The following is a 15,840-nucleotide window of genomic DNA, read 5'->3' as shown; positions in this document are numbered from 1 at the left end:
ACCCCACAAAGCATTGATCACCTTATGTTCCATTTACACTCCATTATAGAGAGGAGTTGCCGCATGTGGACATTTCTTTTTGCGTGCGTTATTATAGCACTGGTTCTCAAAGTGGGGTCTGCCTGGGGACCCCCAGGGGACTTTTGAGTGGGCTCCAGAAAAATGAGGAACAGTTTTAAATCACTTGAGCCCCCCCCCCCCCCCCTTTTTTTTATAATCGAAAATAGCCGATCTCTCGGCTTGTAAGATATTTTGCCAGGGGGTCCCTGGCACTGATCTTTTTTTAAAATTGGGGTCTGTCTGCAGCCAAATACTGTACATATCAGTTTCGGGGTCCTTGCCATGAATGTTTTGAGGACCGCTGCATTATAGGACTCATCTTTGTGGGGACGGTATTGAAGAAGCTGAGAAAAAGCTGACGAGAGGGCCTTCTTGCTATGCCAATCATGGTTTGTTCTATGTTTTCAGTCGACAAAAAGAACCTATTTATTCACACTTGTTTTTCTTTTATTTTTTATTATTGTATATTATGTACATACTTGCACTTTTTTTATTACTCATTTCAAACTTTGGAGAAAAACAACGGTCAAACTTTTAAAAATGTTTTACAAAATTGAAAAAGGTATTTTATGACTCGTACCTCCCTGAAACCGCATGCTGTTGAGCGCACATGAACTTTACAGTTCCAAAGTATGTGAAAATCTGGGTTATTCTTGCCATGTGACATGCAAAGGAAACAATACAGCAGGGTTCCCCAATTAGTTTTCCCCAAGGGCCAAATTATGTCTAGGGTACCAAGCCGAGGGCCACAACATTGCAGGGGGCGACGGTGGCGTTCCCACTACTCCAGTGATGGTTCAGATATCGTCGTTGTTGGGTGAAAATCTTGTATGTCCAAAACCGTTCGTTTTGCATTTATCATTTTAGAAATGACTTAAACTAGTGAAAACAGCCGATCTACAAGCACACAACGCCTCGCACCGCGAGGCGTTGTGTGCTTGTAGATCGGCTGTTTTCACTACTTTTGTGTTTTGACGGCCTTGTTTGATGAAGCAGAGCTTTACTTTGCGAAAGAACGTACACATTTTGAGATACGGGTTTTCCAACCGACAATGACGATATACTAGTGTTGTTGCTGCTCTTATACCACCATTATTACTGGGGTTGGTGGGGGCCAGACAGTGGCCCCCCGTGGGCTGCAAATGGCCCGCGGGCCGCCTATTGGGGAACCCAGCAATACAGTATATGGTCACATAAGTATTTGTAGCAGATTGCACGGGCCGACGCATACTCCACTTTTAGGTAGGCGATATGGAAAAATAGTATACAATATCACAATATTTTTCCAATCACGATACGTAACGCAACCTTATCGTCATTCTTGGGGAGTCAGTGAATGTCAGAACGGGGACGCACGGATTCATCTGGTTCATCATCAGATGACCCGTTTGTATTGTTAAACCGTGTGTGTGTGTGTGTGTGTGTGTGTGTGTGTGTGTGTGTGTGTGTGTGTGTGTGTGTGTGTGTGTGTGTGTGTGTGTGTGTGTGTGTGTGTGTGTGTGTGTGTGTGTGTGTGTGTGTGTGTGTGTGTGTGTGTGTGTGTGTGTGTGTGTGTGTGTGTGTGTGTGTGTGTGTGTGGTAGGGCATTCACGAATAGTGATTTTTAGTATTCGAATTATTCGACCTCAAAGTATTCGACAGGACTGGCCAAACTGGCAAATATTAATTAAGCAAGAGGCAAACATTGTGAAAATAGCCGATCTACACGCTCACAACGCCTCGCGTTGCGAGGCGTTGTGAGCATGTAGATCTGCTATTTTATCTGCGGAACCGAGTCACATTAAATGTAATACCTACAATTGCTTGTCAGGGTTCTTATGACTTCCTATCTAGCCAAGCTTTATAAACCATGAAGAAATATATATATTTTAAAGACAAAACAATAAAAAAATTAAAATAAGCGAATATTCGACTTCGGTGAACAACGTCGAATAGTGACTTTGATATTCGAATATTTGGTGAATGCCCTAGTGTGTGGTCTTGTCTTGCTCTCTTGTTTTCCTTTTGTTTTTAAATAGCACATGTTCTCAACGTTGGTTCTGTAACTCTGAGAGTGTACAAATGGACACTCTCAGAGTCTGAACACTTTACAGTGTGGATTGATGTCCCAGAGGTGAAACGGTTGGAACAACATGGCCAATGCATATATTTAAAAGAGAGACTCTGTTTTTATAGCATTTCATAAAATATGTTTTTGTGTAGACTCTATATGAAAACATTGTGTATACCTGTATAAAAGTATTATGAATGTAGAGAGAGTGTTTTTTGGAGTTGTTGTGCTGCAACAAACCTTGCTTTTCTTTATGATAACGTGGTCCAAATTAAATACAACGTTGTGGAAAATGCTATTCTGTCAAATCTGTGTGTTCATCCATCGTTTAATTGTGCTATAATTGTCTCCTACTGCACTGTTTCTCAACCTTTTTTCTGCATGGGCACACTTTTCATGTCCCAAGAATCCATGGGCACCCCAACTAACATAATACGGAGGTGTAAATATCGTCACTGTCGGGGAGAAACCTTGTATCTCCATGTTTCAAATGTGTACGTTTCTTCGCAAAGTAAAGCCCTGCTTCATCATTCAAGGCTGTCGCACAACAGTAGTGAAAACAGCAGATCTACAAGCAGTGCGAGGCGTTGTGCTTGTAGATCGTCTGTTTTCATTAGTTTAAATCATTTTTAAAATGATAAATACAATACTGGCTCTCAAGCAGTTTCAAGGGGCACACTTGACCATTCTTAGGGGCACACCAAAGGTCCCCAGGCACAGTGGTTGAGAAACACTGTCCTACTGTACCAATGTCATAACTAGCACACAACCATTCTAGTTGTAAAGGAATGATTTCTGTTGCCTTACGCCTTAATCCTCTTCGCTTCGAACGGAGCATAGGGCTTCTGCGATTTGCCTCCAGGCGACACGATCTCGGCTTTTCCTCTTGGCTTCTCCCCAGGTGATGTTGATCTTCTTTTTATGGTTGTTTCTAGTTCTTCCTGTTATGTCCTTTTCCACAGCTCCTTGTTGGTCATTTTATTTGGCCACCCACCAGATGCAACATAGATGTCTTAACTTTCTATTTATGAACGGTTGTAGTTTGGATAGGATGCCCTTGTTTAGTAGGACGGTTTTAACACCCGAGTTGAAGATCCTAAGTTTTGTCTTCAAGGGGATGGCTCTAGATCTCCAGACTTTGCTCAGGGTGGAAAACATTTGTTGTGCGTTTCTTTTTTCGGGCCGTCACAGGTTTATAGTAGATCTGTTTTTGTATGATGTAATCTGCCCACAAAACAAAGAGCTGCTTGTTCTAATTTACCCAGACATGTTTGTCCATAACGGCTTTGTTTGTATTAATAGTAATAATTGGTGTGTTAAGCATTCAATTCCCTCCAGCTGCCCAACCCAGATAAACTGAGCTTATTGGAAAGTGATATCACTTACTTATTCCACAACGATTTGTGTAACACAAATCATGTTTTAAGTAATCAAACTATTGTTGTTTAGACCTACACTGTCACCGTTTCAATTTAACTTCCTCATATGAGAGCAATCTTCAACTGGCAGGCTGACCTGGACATTAAAATGCAGAAATAATAATGCACATTTCAGAATCATCAGTTAGGCTATTTGACTATAGACCTACTGAAATGAATGTGTTCATCACTTTGGTGAAAATGAAGCATGCCCCCACACATGATGTGAGTAATTTAAGCTATGAATATGGAATATATATATGTATATATAGGCTATGTATATCATTAATTGGTTGGTTTATAATTAAGGGATATTCAAAATAATCCGCAAATACATCGTTGGAAGTCAAAACTATTTATATAAATAATTTAAATACATCAATTTATATTTGATTTCCCTAGTGGCGTAAGATTAAAATCTAAGTAAGTGTAAATAGATTTTACACTTTTAGATTACACCCACTGATGATATTGAAGATATAGCTAGAGATGGGATTTATGGTTCTTTGATGTGAGCAGGATCTCTGGGATCCGTTTCCTTTCAAAGAGCCGTTCAAAAGACTGGCTCATTTTATTTACTAGTTACTCTGTAGATTTTGATTATAATTACAAATCACTTCAACCCTGTCCCTATATACATTTATTTCTGACATATATAGGTACATACCTGGCACCTGCCATTTGAAAATAGCCGATCTACAAGCTCACAATGCGTCACGTTGCGACACATTGTGAGCTTGTAGATCTGCTGTTTTCAAATGATTTTTCTACATTTTATTCCTTTACTGTCTAGTCTACTATTGGTACTTTAAGTAGCTACATTTTTGATACCGATACTTGTGTAGCCTATTTTGGATTCCGAACTTCTACTTTGTGGCAGTGTATTTCAACATTGCAGTATTGATACTTTTACTTATAAGTAAAGAATTTGAGTGCTTTTTACACCACTGTTCATTAGAAAGGAACGGCTCCCAGCTACTGCGAACCGGATCCCATCGTTCATTTCAAAGAGCCGTTCAAAAGACTCGATTCGTTCGCGAACGTCCCACCTCTAGATATAGCTACATGTACAAAATATTCAAGCAATCAAACAGCACAAGAAATAGACAATAATACAAGAAAGAAAAAAGTTACATAAAAGCAAACGGACAAATAAACAATACTACAATAGTACAAGATAACAGAGCTAATCAAAGGGATCGGGAAAATAGATTATATAATAAAAAGTTTTACTTTTCTTTTTGTTATTTACTAGGTCAAGCGATGTAATTAACATATTGAACTCCAATTTGAAATGGGTGAAAATAGGTGAGAAATTGGCAAATGTTAGCTTGTGAATAAAACATTTGTCATAAAGAAGAATGAAATTAAAAATAAACTCAAGTTCACCATTATTTGGATTGCTATTATAGCAAATTATGTCCTTGAGATTAAAGGACTAGATTAATAGAATCGATTAATCGAACCAGTAAAGCCTGTATCAGAGTCGGCACCGCTATCCACCGCGGTGTAGTGCGGTGTAGTCTTTTTGAGTCATAAAACTACAACGTTAACGCTCAAAAAGACTACACCGCGGTGCCGACTCTGATACAGGCTTAAGACTCCCTAATCGGGAGATGGCTATGGCAGGGGTATGCAGCTGCCATATCCTGGGTCCAGGGGGGAGTTACTTTAAAATATAAATCCATGAATGTCTCTTTGTCTATCTGTGCTGGTTATTTTGTTAAATACTACAAATGCAAAATTTAACAAGGAATTATATTCTCCACACTTGTATTCTCCCCATCTTGACAGAATGGTATATTCCCAGGTTCCACAGGTCAGCTGCACAGGTGCAATGCATTATTGTTAATTGTGGCACGTTTACTATGCCAAGTTTAGCTGCACTTGAACAACCGTTCCAGACTGCCATATCCAGCCCAAGAAACCATTAGACATTTTTGGGGAAAAAATAGAACTTCTTTAAATAAATGTATCATTCCTGTTGCTATAAAGGTATGGCAACACCAGTCATGTTGCCATACCTTACCTTTTTCTGAACTGACACCACTGGGGGGGGGGGGACTACGACGCTTTTTTCCAGTCTCGTCCCGCGAGAACCAGCTATGGTGACGTATGCGGAAGTTTACATTCCGCAAACGCAAACGCGTGGTGTCTGCTGTGTGTCGCAGATCAGATCAGATCAGAGAGAGGAGCAGAACACTGAACAACAACAGCTCTCTGCGTATGGAAGCTCTTCATCATCATCCAGCATGATGTCTTCTTCTGTGTTGATCAAGGCTCTGCTGCTCTCCAGTCCTGACCTGGACGTGCTGTTCTCCAGGCTGTGCTGGGCGGCGGACCAGTGGCCGGTGGACCCCCAGCAGATAGACGCCCTGACAGCCTTCATGGAGGGTCTGGGACCCCTGTTGGCTGATCATGATGAGACCCAGGGGTCCTTAGGAGGAGAAGGAGGAGAAGCTCGTTTTACAGTCGCTAAAAGACGGCTTTTAACAGAGAAGATCGAGTCTGTGGTTTGGTCACAGTGCATCGCCCTGCTGGCAACCATCTCTGCTGAACAAGCAGCCTTGACGAGCACAGGAGGTACTGTATACTGTGGCAAAACAAGCCTTCCTAACGGGGGACTGCCCATAAGTCCGACATCTCATTCGTCCTACATCTCATTAGTCCTACATCTCATTAGTGCTAAATTGGTTAGGGTTAGTAGGTTGAGGCATAGTAGCATTCACAGGTTAACTTTCACCAGCGTCGGACAAATGGAACGTCGGAATAATGAGATGTCAGACCAAAGCCATTATAGCACCTTAGCGCTTGTCGCCCTGAGGCGTCTTACTAGTATAGTACTAGTGGGTACCACACTAGGTACTCTGACAACGGGTACAACAAGAAAGGTGCAATTCTGGGACATTGCAAGTGTGGTTGCACTGACGCGAGTCACAACAAGGAATCCGCTGACAAACTAAAGGGTCCCAGCATGACATTGTACAGTGCCAGACCAAACTATAATATCTGCACAGGCTTATGGAATGAATACATATTGACATCTTGAGCTGTTTCCTTCCCCAATATGGGAGGATACTGATGACAACAAGATTACAAAGAGAGAAGTAACTAAGATACAGAAGTGGTCAACTTTATCATCAACTTCACGTTGAAATGTGTTGTCCAGTAGATCATATCTCACACCAGGCCTGGCATTTCATCATTTTACGGGCAAGGCACTTGACATCTGATGTTTGTCAGGCTTTCGTCAGCTTTTGAGAACACCCGCCAAATACCAGAGCAGCATACTGTATATGGGTAACTGGTCCGATATAAATCACTGGCCAGAAGGCCAAGAATTGTCACATGTCGCCCTGAGGCGTCTTACTAGTTTTAGAGGTATTAAAAAGTCCTCAAATCGTCACTTTAGAAATGTGCAGATACCCTCTATACACTTAAACTTTATGTTGGTTTGTTTACTGTTGAGAGAGAAAACAATGTTGCACGTCAAGGTAATCTTCTGGGGACCCCCCATGCCATGATGGCACCTTCTAAAGTTCAATAATCCAGTGGTTCTCAACCTGTGGGCCAGGACCCCAGGGCAGGGGGGACCCGAAATTATTTTGGGGGTCCCTAGCCCTGGTCCATAGCGTTAGTGAGAACTCCACTAACGCTATGGACCAGAGCTAGGGGTTCCCCAGATGATTTGACGATACTTTGACGGGCAACATTGTTTTCTCACTCAACAGTAAACAAACCAACATAATGTTTAAATGTTCCCGGTTAGTCGGGTGTCGAAAAGATGACATTTATAACAGCGACACGCTCCCAAGCGCTAAAGGGCGAGGTCGCGCCATGTCTTGGCCATCTTGCCAGTGTACCCATATATGGTGATCCATGTACTGTATATGAGATATGCTGTGAGAGCCCAAACATGCTTACTCAGTTATTCATTATGTGAAAGTCCTATGAGGTCTATGACATCTGACATCATACCCTTTTATGCCCATACATGGAGATCTCTGTCTGTAGAACCAGCCACACAGATATGGGCTGTCTTGGCCATCTGTCTTGGCCATATATGGATTCTGTTAGTGTGGTATGTGGCCGATGTGGCCTCCATATATGGGCATTCCCATATGAAGTCCTGTTAGATATGGGCTTAATATTGATGACATCAGGGATCTCCATGTATACTATGGGCATAAAAGGGATTCTGTTAGTTTGGTTCCCCTGACACTCAGTGATGTCACCTGTGATGTCACAGTGATGTGTCAGGGGAACCACAGTGTCAGGCGTTATAGGCAGAGATACGACCAAGCTGTGACCATTCACATACTTTAGAGTTTTTCATATAATTCAAAATGGTGGGAGATCTAAAGGTCAAAAGTCAGAGTGTTCGGCATGAGGAGACCCATATGTGTGTCCAGTTTTCATGGCTGTATGTCAAACAGAGCATGAGCTATACCTGTTAAAAGTTTGCACTTTCAAAGGCTTCCTACAGTGCCACCCTTTGGCCGATTCTTGTAAAAAGTAATAGCACACGTTGTCGCCACAGTAAGCTGAACACATTGATGTTTGAATGGTGATTTTCGGTGTAAGTATGTAGGAGTAGAAAGGCGCCAAGGTTTTGAGGAGAACTTACTAGATAAATAAATAAATACTGAGGATAACATACGTGTGCTCGCTTTCAGCGTGACCACAATTAAATCGTTAATTGCAATTATTTGAGTGACAATTAATCGGCATGTAAAATGTCATAATCTTGACAGCTCCGTCTAAAATGTGTCGTCATGTCTCACTCACAGGTGGCGCCCTCAGCGTACAGGAGAGCACCAGCGCTGTGCTCAGGCTGCTGGGCGTGTGCGCCCCGCTGTGTGACGCCTCCGTCACAGAGAGACTGTGGCACTGCGCCCTGCCCGCCCTGCAGCTGGATGCGGGCGACCACGCCCTGCAGCTGGATGCGGGCGACCACGGCGATGCCGGCGACGCGGGGGCAGACACGTCCCCCGTCCCCCGTGGAACACTAAGCGTGGACGTCGCCGTGGAAGTCATGGCCGTGCTGTCGCCTACCCTGACGTCGTCGGACCGACACCAACACCTCGCGCACGCCGCGCTGGCGTCCGCCGCGTCTTTTATCAAACACGCGGCCGGCGTGGCGGCCGTCTCCAAGGTGGCCGTCAGGCTTCTGCTGAGCCTCCTCAAATGTCTCAGCGACGCCGGGGGTCCGGAGTTGGGGAGCGCGCTGCGCTTCATCCTGGAGGATCTGTGTGGGTGGCACGCCAGCGACCGCACGCCCGCGGTCACAGAGCGCACGTTACTGTGCCTGACGGTCCTCTCCGATCATCTGTTTCTCCCCAAGGTGTAGTGTAGATTAGCCTTTTTTATTTCATTATTATTTTATTCTTTAGATCAGGGGTGTTGGCCAAGGACCCCTTAGCTGAGAGAGAGATTCTCCACCATTTTTTATTTCGTACATTTTAGTTGACAATAATAATAACCCTGTTTCCTCCTCTGGTTCAGCAGGCGCCATGCGGTCACCCTGACCCGCGTCTGTCTGTCCACTTCTGGAGGATGGTCCAGGACGGACTGACGCACGTGGACACCGTGTCGCGCAAGCGTGCGTTGTACCTGCTGAAGAGATGTGTGGCCCGCTCAGAGGAGGAGGAGCTCCACTGTCCCCGCTCTTCATCAGACCAAGGTAAAAGCTGCTGCTTCCCACTGGCAGCCATTGGTGGAAATGTAGACTAGGTGCAATGTAGACTTACTTTGTGGCATTTATTGTGGTGTTGAAACCCTATTCTCCACGGCGGGATGCCTCTCAGAACGCCACCTTTTTTTGATGCCCTCAACACCACCAACCTACAGATCTGGTCAATAGCATTTTTCTCTCGCATAGCGTTGGAGCGAATTCGCTAATGCTGTGGAAGATGACAAGATGGATCTTTATTATAAGACAGACAGAGTTGGATCTTACTTGCAGCACTGGTAATGTTGAGTGTGGGGACCAAATGGACCCTCAATGGGTCTGTAACAAATGGATTTCGCCCCATTTGTACATTCTCAGTGTCGACAAATTTGTATCAAAGGTTGATATTAACTGACTTAACAGTACAGTGAACAGACATGGTTATCCAACACGATGTGTTCTACATTGTGACAGATGAGATCTTGTTCAGATGGGACCCTAGCAGAAGCAAGTTGCTCAGAGAGTTCTGGGAGGATTATGCACTGGTGATGGAGACCTTGGAGGAGAACCAGGTAGGTGATCCCCAAAAGGGTACTTCCAACATGGCCAGGGGTCTTCAACAGGGGGTCCGGGACCCCTAGGGGGTCCTCCAAATCATAGAAACGTTTTTCTCCTTTTTTTATATTAACCACTTGAACCCTAGTGTCCTTATTCTGAGAACTGTAGCCAAAAATAGCAGATCTACGCACTGCGAGGTGTTGTGAGCTTGTAGATCGGCTATTTTTGGCAAAGAGGTTTGGTGTAGAGGGGGAAAAGTACATAGTGAAAGATAAACTTAATTAATTATTGACGGTTCAAGTGGTTAAATATCTGAAAACACAAACTGACAATCCAAAATTACTTATGCTGTCAAACAATTAAACTATATGGAATCTATGAAAAGGTTGTGGGGGTCCCTGCTTCATCTCTCTCTCAACTAAGGGGTCCTTGGCCTGAAAATGTGGAAGACCCCTGACGTAGGCTATCCCAACCATTTCAGTGATGTAGTGTTGCCCCCAGCACCGCACCCCCACTTTTGCTTTCTATTTCTGAGAACGCAATATGTAAAAATGTCTCTAGTATTGTTATTGACCACAATCCACCATGCTCACCAATACACACTCCTTGGCATAATGTGCAACAATACAAATAATTCAGATTCCGATGTCGTCAGCAGTTTTCATTTCTGCTTGTTGTTTCCTTTTTCCTGTGCAGATTCATGTGATCCGACCGGTCCTGAACAGAATCGACATGCTGATCCAGACAACAGCATCTGACAGCGAAGGTAGAGTAAAGCCCTTTGCACACAGGCGCGTTTAACCGCACGGATAAAACGGACAATATCATTTTTTGAAAAGAATACAATGATTCTCTATGACCTCATGCACACCGGCTCCGAATTAGCCGTGCGACGAGTGGCTGCCGCCGTGCGTTTTTTTCTCGATCGAAACCAGTTCGATTCGTGCGTCTTGTCACATGCGGTAAAAAAACTCATCACTCCTTTTATGACTCCTTTTTGGATCCGCAGCGCCGATTCCGCACAGCCTTGCACACCAAATCCAATGCGTTTTATTCATGCCGCAAACGAAGAAAACGCAACTGTCCTGTGTGCAAAGGGATTAAGACTCCAGCAACAATGCAACCCAAGCACCATACCTGCATATACTGTATGCCAGGGGTCTTCAACGTTTTCAGGCCAAGGACCCCTTAGTTGAGAGAGAGATGAAGCAGGGACCCCCACGTTTGACAGCACGATCATCAGTGTATTTTGGATTCATGTCAATTTGTGTTTTCAGATATTTAACCACTTGAACCGTCAATACATAATAAACTTGACCTTTCACTCTGTACTTTGTCTGCTCTTTTTCCCCTTTACACCAAAGCTCTTTGCCAAAAATAGCAGATCTACAAGCTCACAACGCCTCGCAGAGCGAGGCGTTGTGAGCTTGTAGATCTGCTATTTTTGGCTAAAGTTCTCAGAATATGGACACTAGGGTTCAAGTGGTTAATATAAAAAAGGAGGAAAAAAAGGCTTCTATCACACAAAGATTTGGAGGACCCCTTGTAGTAACTCTGAGGACCCCCTAGGGGTCCCGGACCCCCTGTTGAAGACCCCTGCTGTATGCCTTCTACCTTTTTCACTTGATGTCTAATAGTAACCATAGTAACCACATGTACAGGTAACCAGCAGAGTCGCCAGAAAGAAACTTGCAGAGATTTTTATTCTTGTATTTGTTTTACTGAGAATGAGGTTAGAAATAACTTTAGGATTACGCATATCTTTCTGAGGTTAATATTAGAAATAGGGTTAGGTTTTGGCACCGTTTTACTGAGGTTAAGGTCAGGAATAAGGTCAGGTTTAACCGTTTAGCCATAGTTTACAGAGGTTTATAAGGATATTAAGGATTTCAATGGAAATTAACTAATAAGCCTTGCCTTACCGAGTTTCCTTTTAGTTGACATTGTATCAGTGAACTGTACTGTCATGAAACTGTACCTTTTCCTATCCAATACTTCTAATAAATACCTCAATCAATCAATCAATCAAAAGGCATAAACCATCAGCCCAGGTGAGTTTCTTTCTGGTGACTTTTCTGGTATTCCATGTAGATACCTGATACATTTTATCTAATACGTTATAATCTGATGTTTTCTTTTGATCTGTTTCTTTCCTATGTCCTTCTCCATGGTCGCCCTCTCTCTATGCCCCCCCCCCCTCTTTCCTGAATAACTATGAATGGTCAGTCTGATTGAGAGAGAGAATAACCTGGGTTCCACATTTCTGCAAACCAACTCAACTTTTCTGAACAATGCAGACCAAGTCGATTCTGTAAAAATGTTGCCATTGAAAAGGAGGCTGGTGCAGGGGTAGAAGTGGCCTTGAGCCCCATGGTGAGCTGTGCCCGAGGCAAGGTGCAAGCTGTGCCCGAGCTGTGCCCGAGCAAGGTGCAAGCTGTGCCCGAGGCAAGGTGCAAGGTGCAAGCTGTGCCCGAGCAAGGTGCAAGCTGTGCCCAAGCTGTGCCCGAGCAAGGTGCAAGCTGTGCCCGAGCTGTGCCCGAGCAAGGTGCAAGCTGTGCCCGAGGCAAGGTGCAAGCTGTGCCCGAGCTGTGCCCGAGCAAGGTGCAAGCTGTGCCCGAGGCAAGGTGCAAGCTGTGCCCGAGCTGTGCCCGAGCAAGGTGCAAGCTGTGCCCGAGGCAAGGTGCAAGCTGTGCCCGAGCTGTGCCCGAGCAAGGTGCAAGCTGTGCCCGAGGCAAGGTGCAAGCTGTGCCCGAGCTGTGCCCGAGCAAGGTGCAAGCTGTGCCCGAGGCAAGGTGCAAGCTGTGCCCGAGCTGTGCCCGAGCAAGGTGCAAGCTGTGCCCAAGCTGTGCCCGAGCAAGGTGCAAGCTGTGCCCGAGCAAGCTGTGCCCGAGCAAGCTGTGCCCGAGCAAGGTGCAAGCTGTGCCCGAGCAAGCTGTGCCCGAGCAAGGTGCAAGCTGTGCCCGAGCAAGGTGCAAGCTGTGCCCGAGCAAGGTGCAAGCTGTGCCCGAGCAAGGTGCAAGCTGTGCCCGAGCAAGGTGCAAGCTGTGCCCGTGCCCACGATGCCCCCATGGCTGCACTGTTGACTCAGCAGCAGCGCTCCAGTTGCAAACCAATAGGGTCTTTAAGTCGTTTATCTTCTTTCTTCTTTCAGGCTAATTCCCGAAAGAAGAAGATAAATCATTTCCACCCTCGCACCCTTTCTGCAGTGGTGGGGAAAAAGTCCTCCATTTCTTTACTTAAAGTATTAATACAGCAATGTGGAAATACTCTGTTAAAAGTATTCAAACTGTACTTAAAAGTGCAAAAGTACTGGCATTAAAATATACTTAAAGTACTAAAAGTAAAAGTACAGTACTCATTATGCAGAATGAAGTTATCAAATTTTGTCTAAAATGTAAAACAATCTTTTGAAAATATATAGTGACACCTTTATGAACACATTTTTGAAGAAAGCTATTGGTAAGCATTCAGTCCCCAGATTGGTCAAAGACTTGGCTGACTTTCCCTAACTAATAGAAGAGCAATAGTATGAGTTATAGTACTTACTGTAGTTACTTTACACCACTGTCGGTGTGCATATCGGTGGGAGAAATCTGTTTAGAAATTGCACCTATAGTACAGTAGTACTTTGCAATGATCAGTCAACATGGTCTGCATTTAGAAATATTCATAAAATGTATTTCCGGTTCATGGAGATAAAGTACACGTGCCTAATTAACCCATTTAGGCCTAGAATTATTGAATGCTTTAACCAGTGAAAAATATCAGATATACAAGCTCACAGCGGCTGCTATTTTTGAAAAAGTCGTGAAAATGTGAACAAATCTTTCAATATATGTATTTTCAAAACGAACGTTTGTAACTCAAATTTTGCTTCTGGGGGGTCCCTGGAACTAGATATTTTGAGATGCAGGTCAGTGGCCAAATACATATCAGTTTGGGGGTCCTTCACATGAAAAGGTTTGAGAACCACTGACATAGTAGTCTCTCAAGAACAGACTAACTGAGCTCCAGTTAAGTGAAAAGGACCTTTTCTTTGACAACGGCTGGCCAGTTTGCTGACATAGAAACATGGGTTTTTCAAAAAACCTTAGAAGGATTCAAAAGACACTTATAGAATCGGGTCAAAATTCGAATTTTCATGATTTTTCAAAAATAGCAGATCTACAAGCTCGTACTGTATCTGCTATTTTTCAATAGTTAGCATAAAATGTATATCTGCTATTTTTCAATAATTAGCATAAAATGTATATCTGCTATTTTTCAATAGTTAGCATAAAATAATGATACACTATATACAGTGTACCCGTTCTGAATGGGTTAATAACAACACTGGATCCTTTGGCCATTTGATCCCAGGTTGTTTGTGTTTAATTTCCTTGAAAGGTAATGGTTTCTGCTCTTGTGTGTCTCCTCCAGTGTCAGGCTGTGGTCTGTTCCATCCGTCGTGGCTGCTGTGTGTTTACCAGCGCATGTTTCACAGTGAAAACAAGGCCTTAATGAAGGAGGGGGTGTGGCACCTCCTGGACCTACAGGCCCTCCAGCAGCCAGCCTTCTCCTTAGCCTTCTCACAGGTCCACACAACGCACTTATCATATCTTCTTTCTTAACTTCACATGTACGTTCAAATTTGTTTATAATGATCTCTGATTTATAGTCTGCAATCAAAACAACAAGGCAGCCTAAATCAGATGCCATGTGTTGTGGTGAAATTGATGACCTGACAAAATAATGTGACCACCATGTAACGCCTATTAATATATTTAAATATTGCTAGATTTAACTCTGTTAAAAACAAACAGTAGAAGTTATGTTATGAAGTCCACAAGATGGTCACACATCTCAGCAGGTCACCAATATCATTGTAACCCTGTCATGCTGAAGGAGCCAAGGAGGCAAGGAATTGAGTATTGGGATCTACAGTGATCTGCCTATTGAGCAATCCGAGTTCCCAGAGGTAATATTTGAGATGTGGTATAGTTGTGCTGCGTCTGGTGTTTTCAGCACCCTCTGGTGGACAAATATGTGCACAGATAGCCTCATCACAACTAGTTTTGCATTTTTCAACTGAAAAATACTGAGATGCTTTGTTTGATTTTCCTGCTGATCTCTTGCTCTACAGTTCATTGTTGGCCCCTTCATGGATGTCCTCTCTGAAAGCTCCCTCTTTCACAGGTAGGAATCTTACCCAACTGTAAAGAAATTACCAACTGCAAAATGAATCCGCAAATACATCCCATGACACGTTGATTTGCCCCCTTCCTAACAAGGTTATAATAGTTTTGGATTTTTCCATTAGTTTTTATTTTGTATTAGTTTTGAGGTTTTGTTTTCAATTACAGTTTAGTTTTAATTCGTTTTTAAAGTGAGGTCGCTAGTTTCGTTTCGTTTTTATTTTTTGAAATGCTTAGTTTTAGTTTAGTTTTTATTAGTTTTAGTGTTAGTTTTAGTCTTTTACGTAATATGGGGTATTTGTCAGGGGTGAGATTAAAAAAGTTCCGGAAAAAGTATTGTCTAATAAAGAAAATCAACAACACATCATATTGTTGAGACTGGCAGCAATGTTGACACATACAACTTCTCTCTTTGACCTCACCAACTGGTGTTTTTTTTTTGTTTTTTTTCTCCACAAAAGACGAAAACTAAGGAGATTTTCTCTATAATTTTAGTTTATTTTAGTTAGTTTTGTAAACACACAATACCGTTTCAGTTAGTTTTCGTTTTTTTAAAAAGCTTAGGTTTTATTTTTATTTCAGTTAACTAAAATGTTTTTCCATTCTAGTTTCGTTTTTTAGTTAGTTTTCGTTTACTATAATAACCTTGCTTCCTAATGAAAGGGCTCTCTATGTCTTCCCAGGGCAGCCGGTCAGAGCGTAGGAGATTGTCCTGAGTTGGGGGTGAAACTCCAAACCTTCATGGTCACCTTCTTCAGTAGCTTACCGTTGGAGCACAGAGGTACAGATAATACCTTCTTCACTAGCTTACCGTTGGAGCACAGAGGTACAGATAATACCTTCTTCAGTAGCTTACCGTTGGAGCACAGAGGTACAGATAATACCTTCTTCACTAGCTTACCGTTGGAG

The 15,840-nt window shown here is 43.2% G+C and overlaps 1 protein-coding gene across 1 annotated transcript in view; it reads left to right on the top strand.

The window, feature by feature from the left end:
* Window positions 1-5,686: 5,686 nt before the first annotated feature.
* tarbp1 (TAR (HIV-1) RNA binding protein 1) overlaps window positions 5,687-15,840 on the top strand; it is a 62,775-nt gene continuing 52,621 nt past the window's right edge. The window contains exons 1-8 of the mRNA XM_080741058.1: window positions 5,687-6,111; window positions 8,319-8,872; window positions 9,034-9,211; window positions 9,674-9,771; window positions 10,454-10,523; window positions 14,177-14,331; window positions 14,880-14,932; window positions 15,615-15,712. Of these exons, the coding sequence (XP_080597184.1) occupies window positions 5,781-6,111; window positions 8,319-8,872; window positions 9,034-9,211; window positions 9,674-9,771; window positions 10,454-10,523; window positions 14,177-14,331; window positions 14,880-14,932; window positions 15,615-15,712 (1,537 nt within the window). The 5' untranslated portion in view covers window positions 5,687-5,780. The remainder of the gene's footprint in view (window positions 6,112-8,318; window positions 8,873-9,033; window positions 9,212-9,673; window positions 9,772-10,453; window positions 10,524-14,176; window positions 14,332-14,879; window positions 14,933-15,614; window positions 15,713-15,840) is intronic.

This window comes from Nannobrachium achirus (genome assembly GCF_963921795.1).
Source record: "Nannobrachium achirus genome assembly, chromosome: 13".
Classification (NCBI taxonomy): Eukaryota; Metazoa; Chordata; class Actinopteri; order Myctophiformes; family Myctophidae; genus Nannobrachium; species Nannobrachium achirus.
This window is presented reverse-complemented; position numbering and strand designations above follow the sequence as displayed.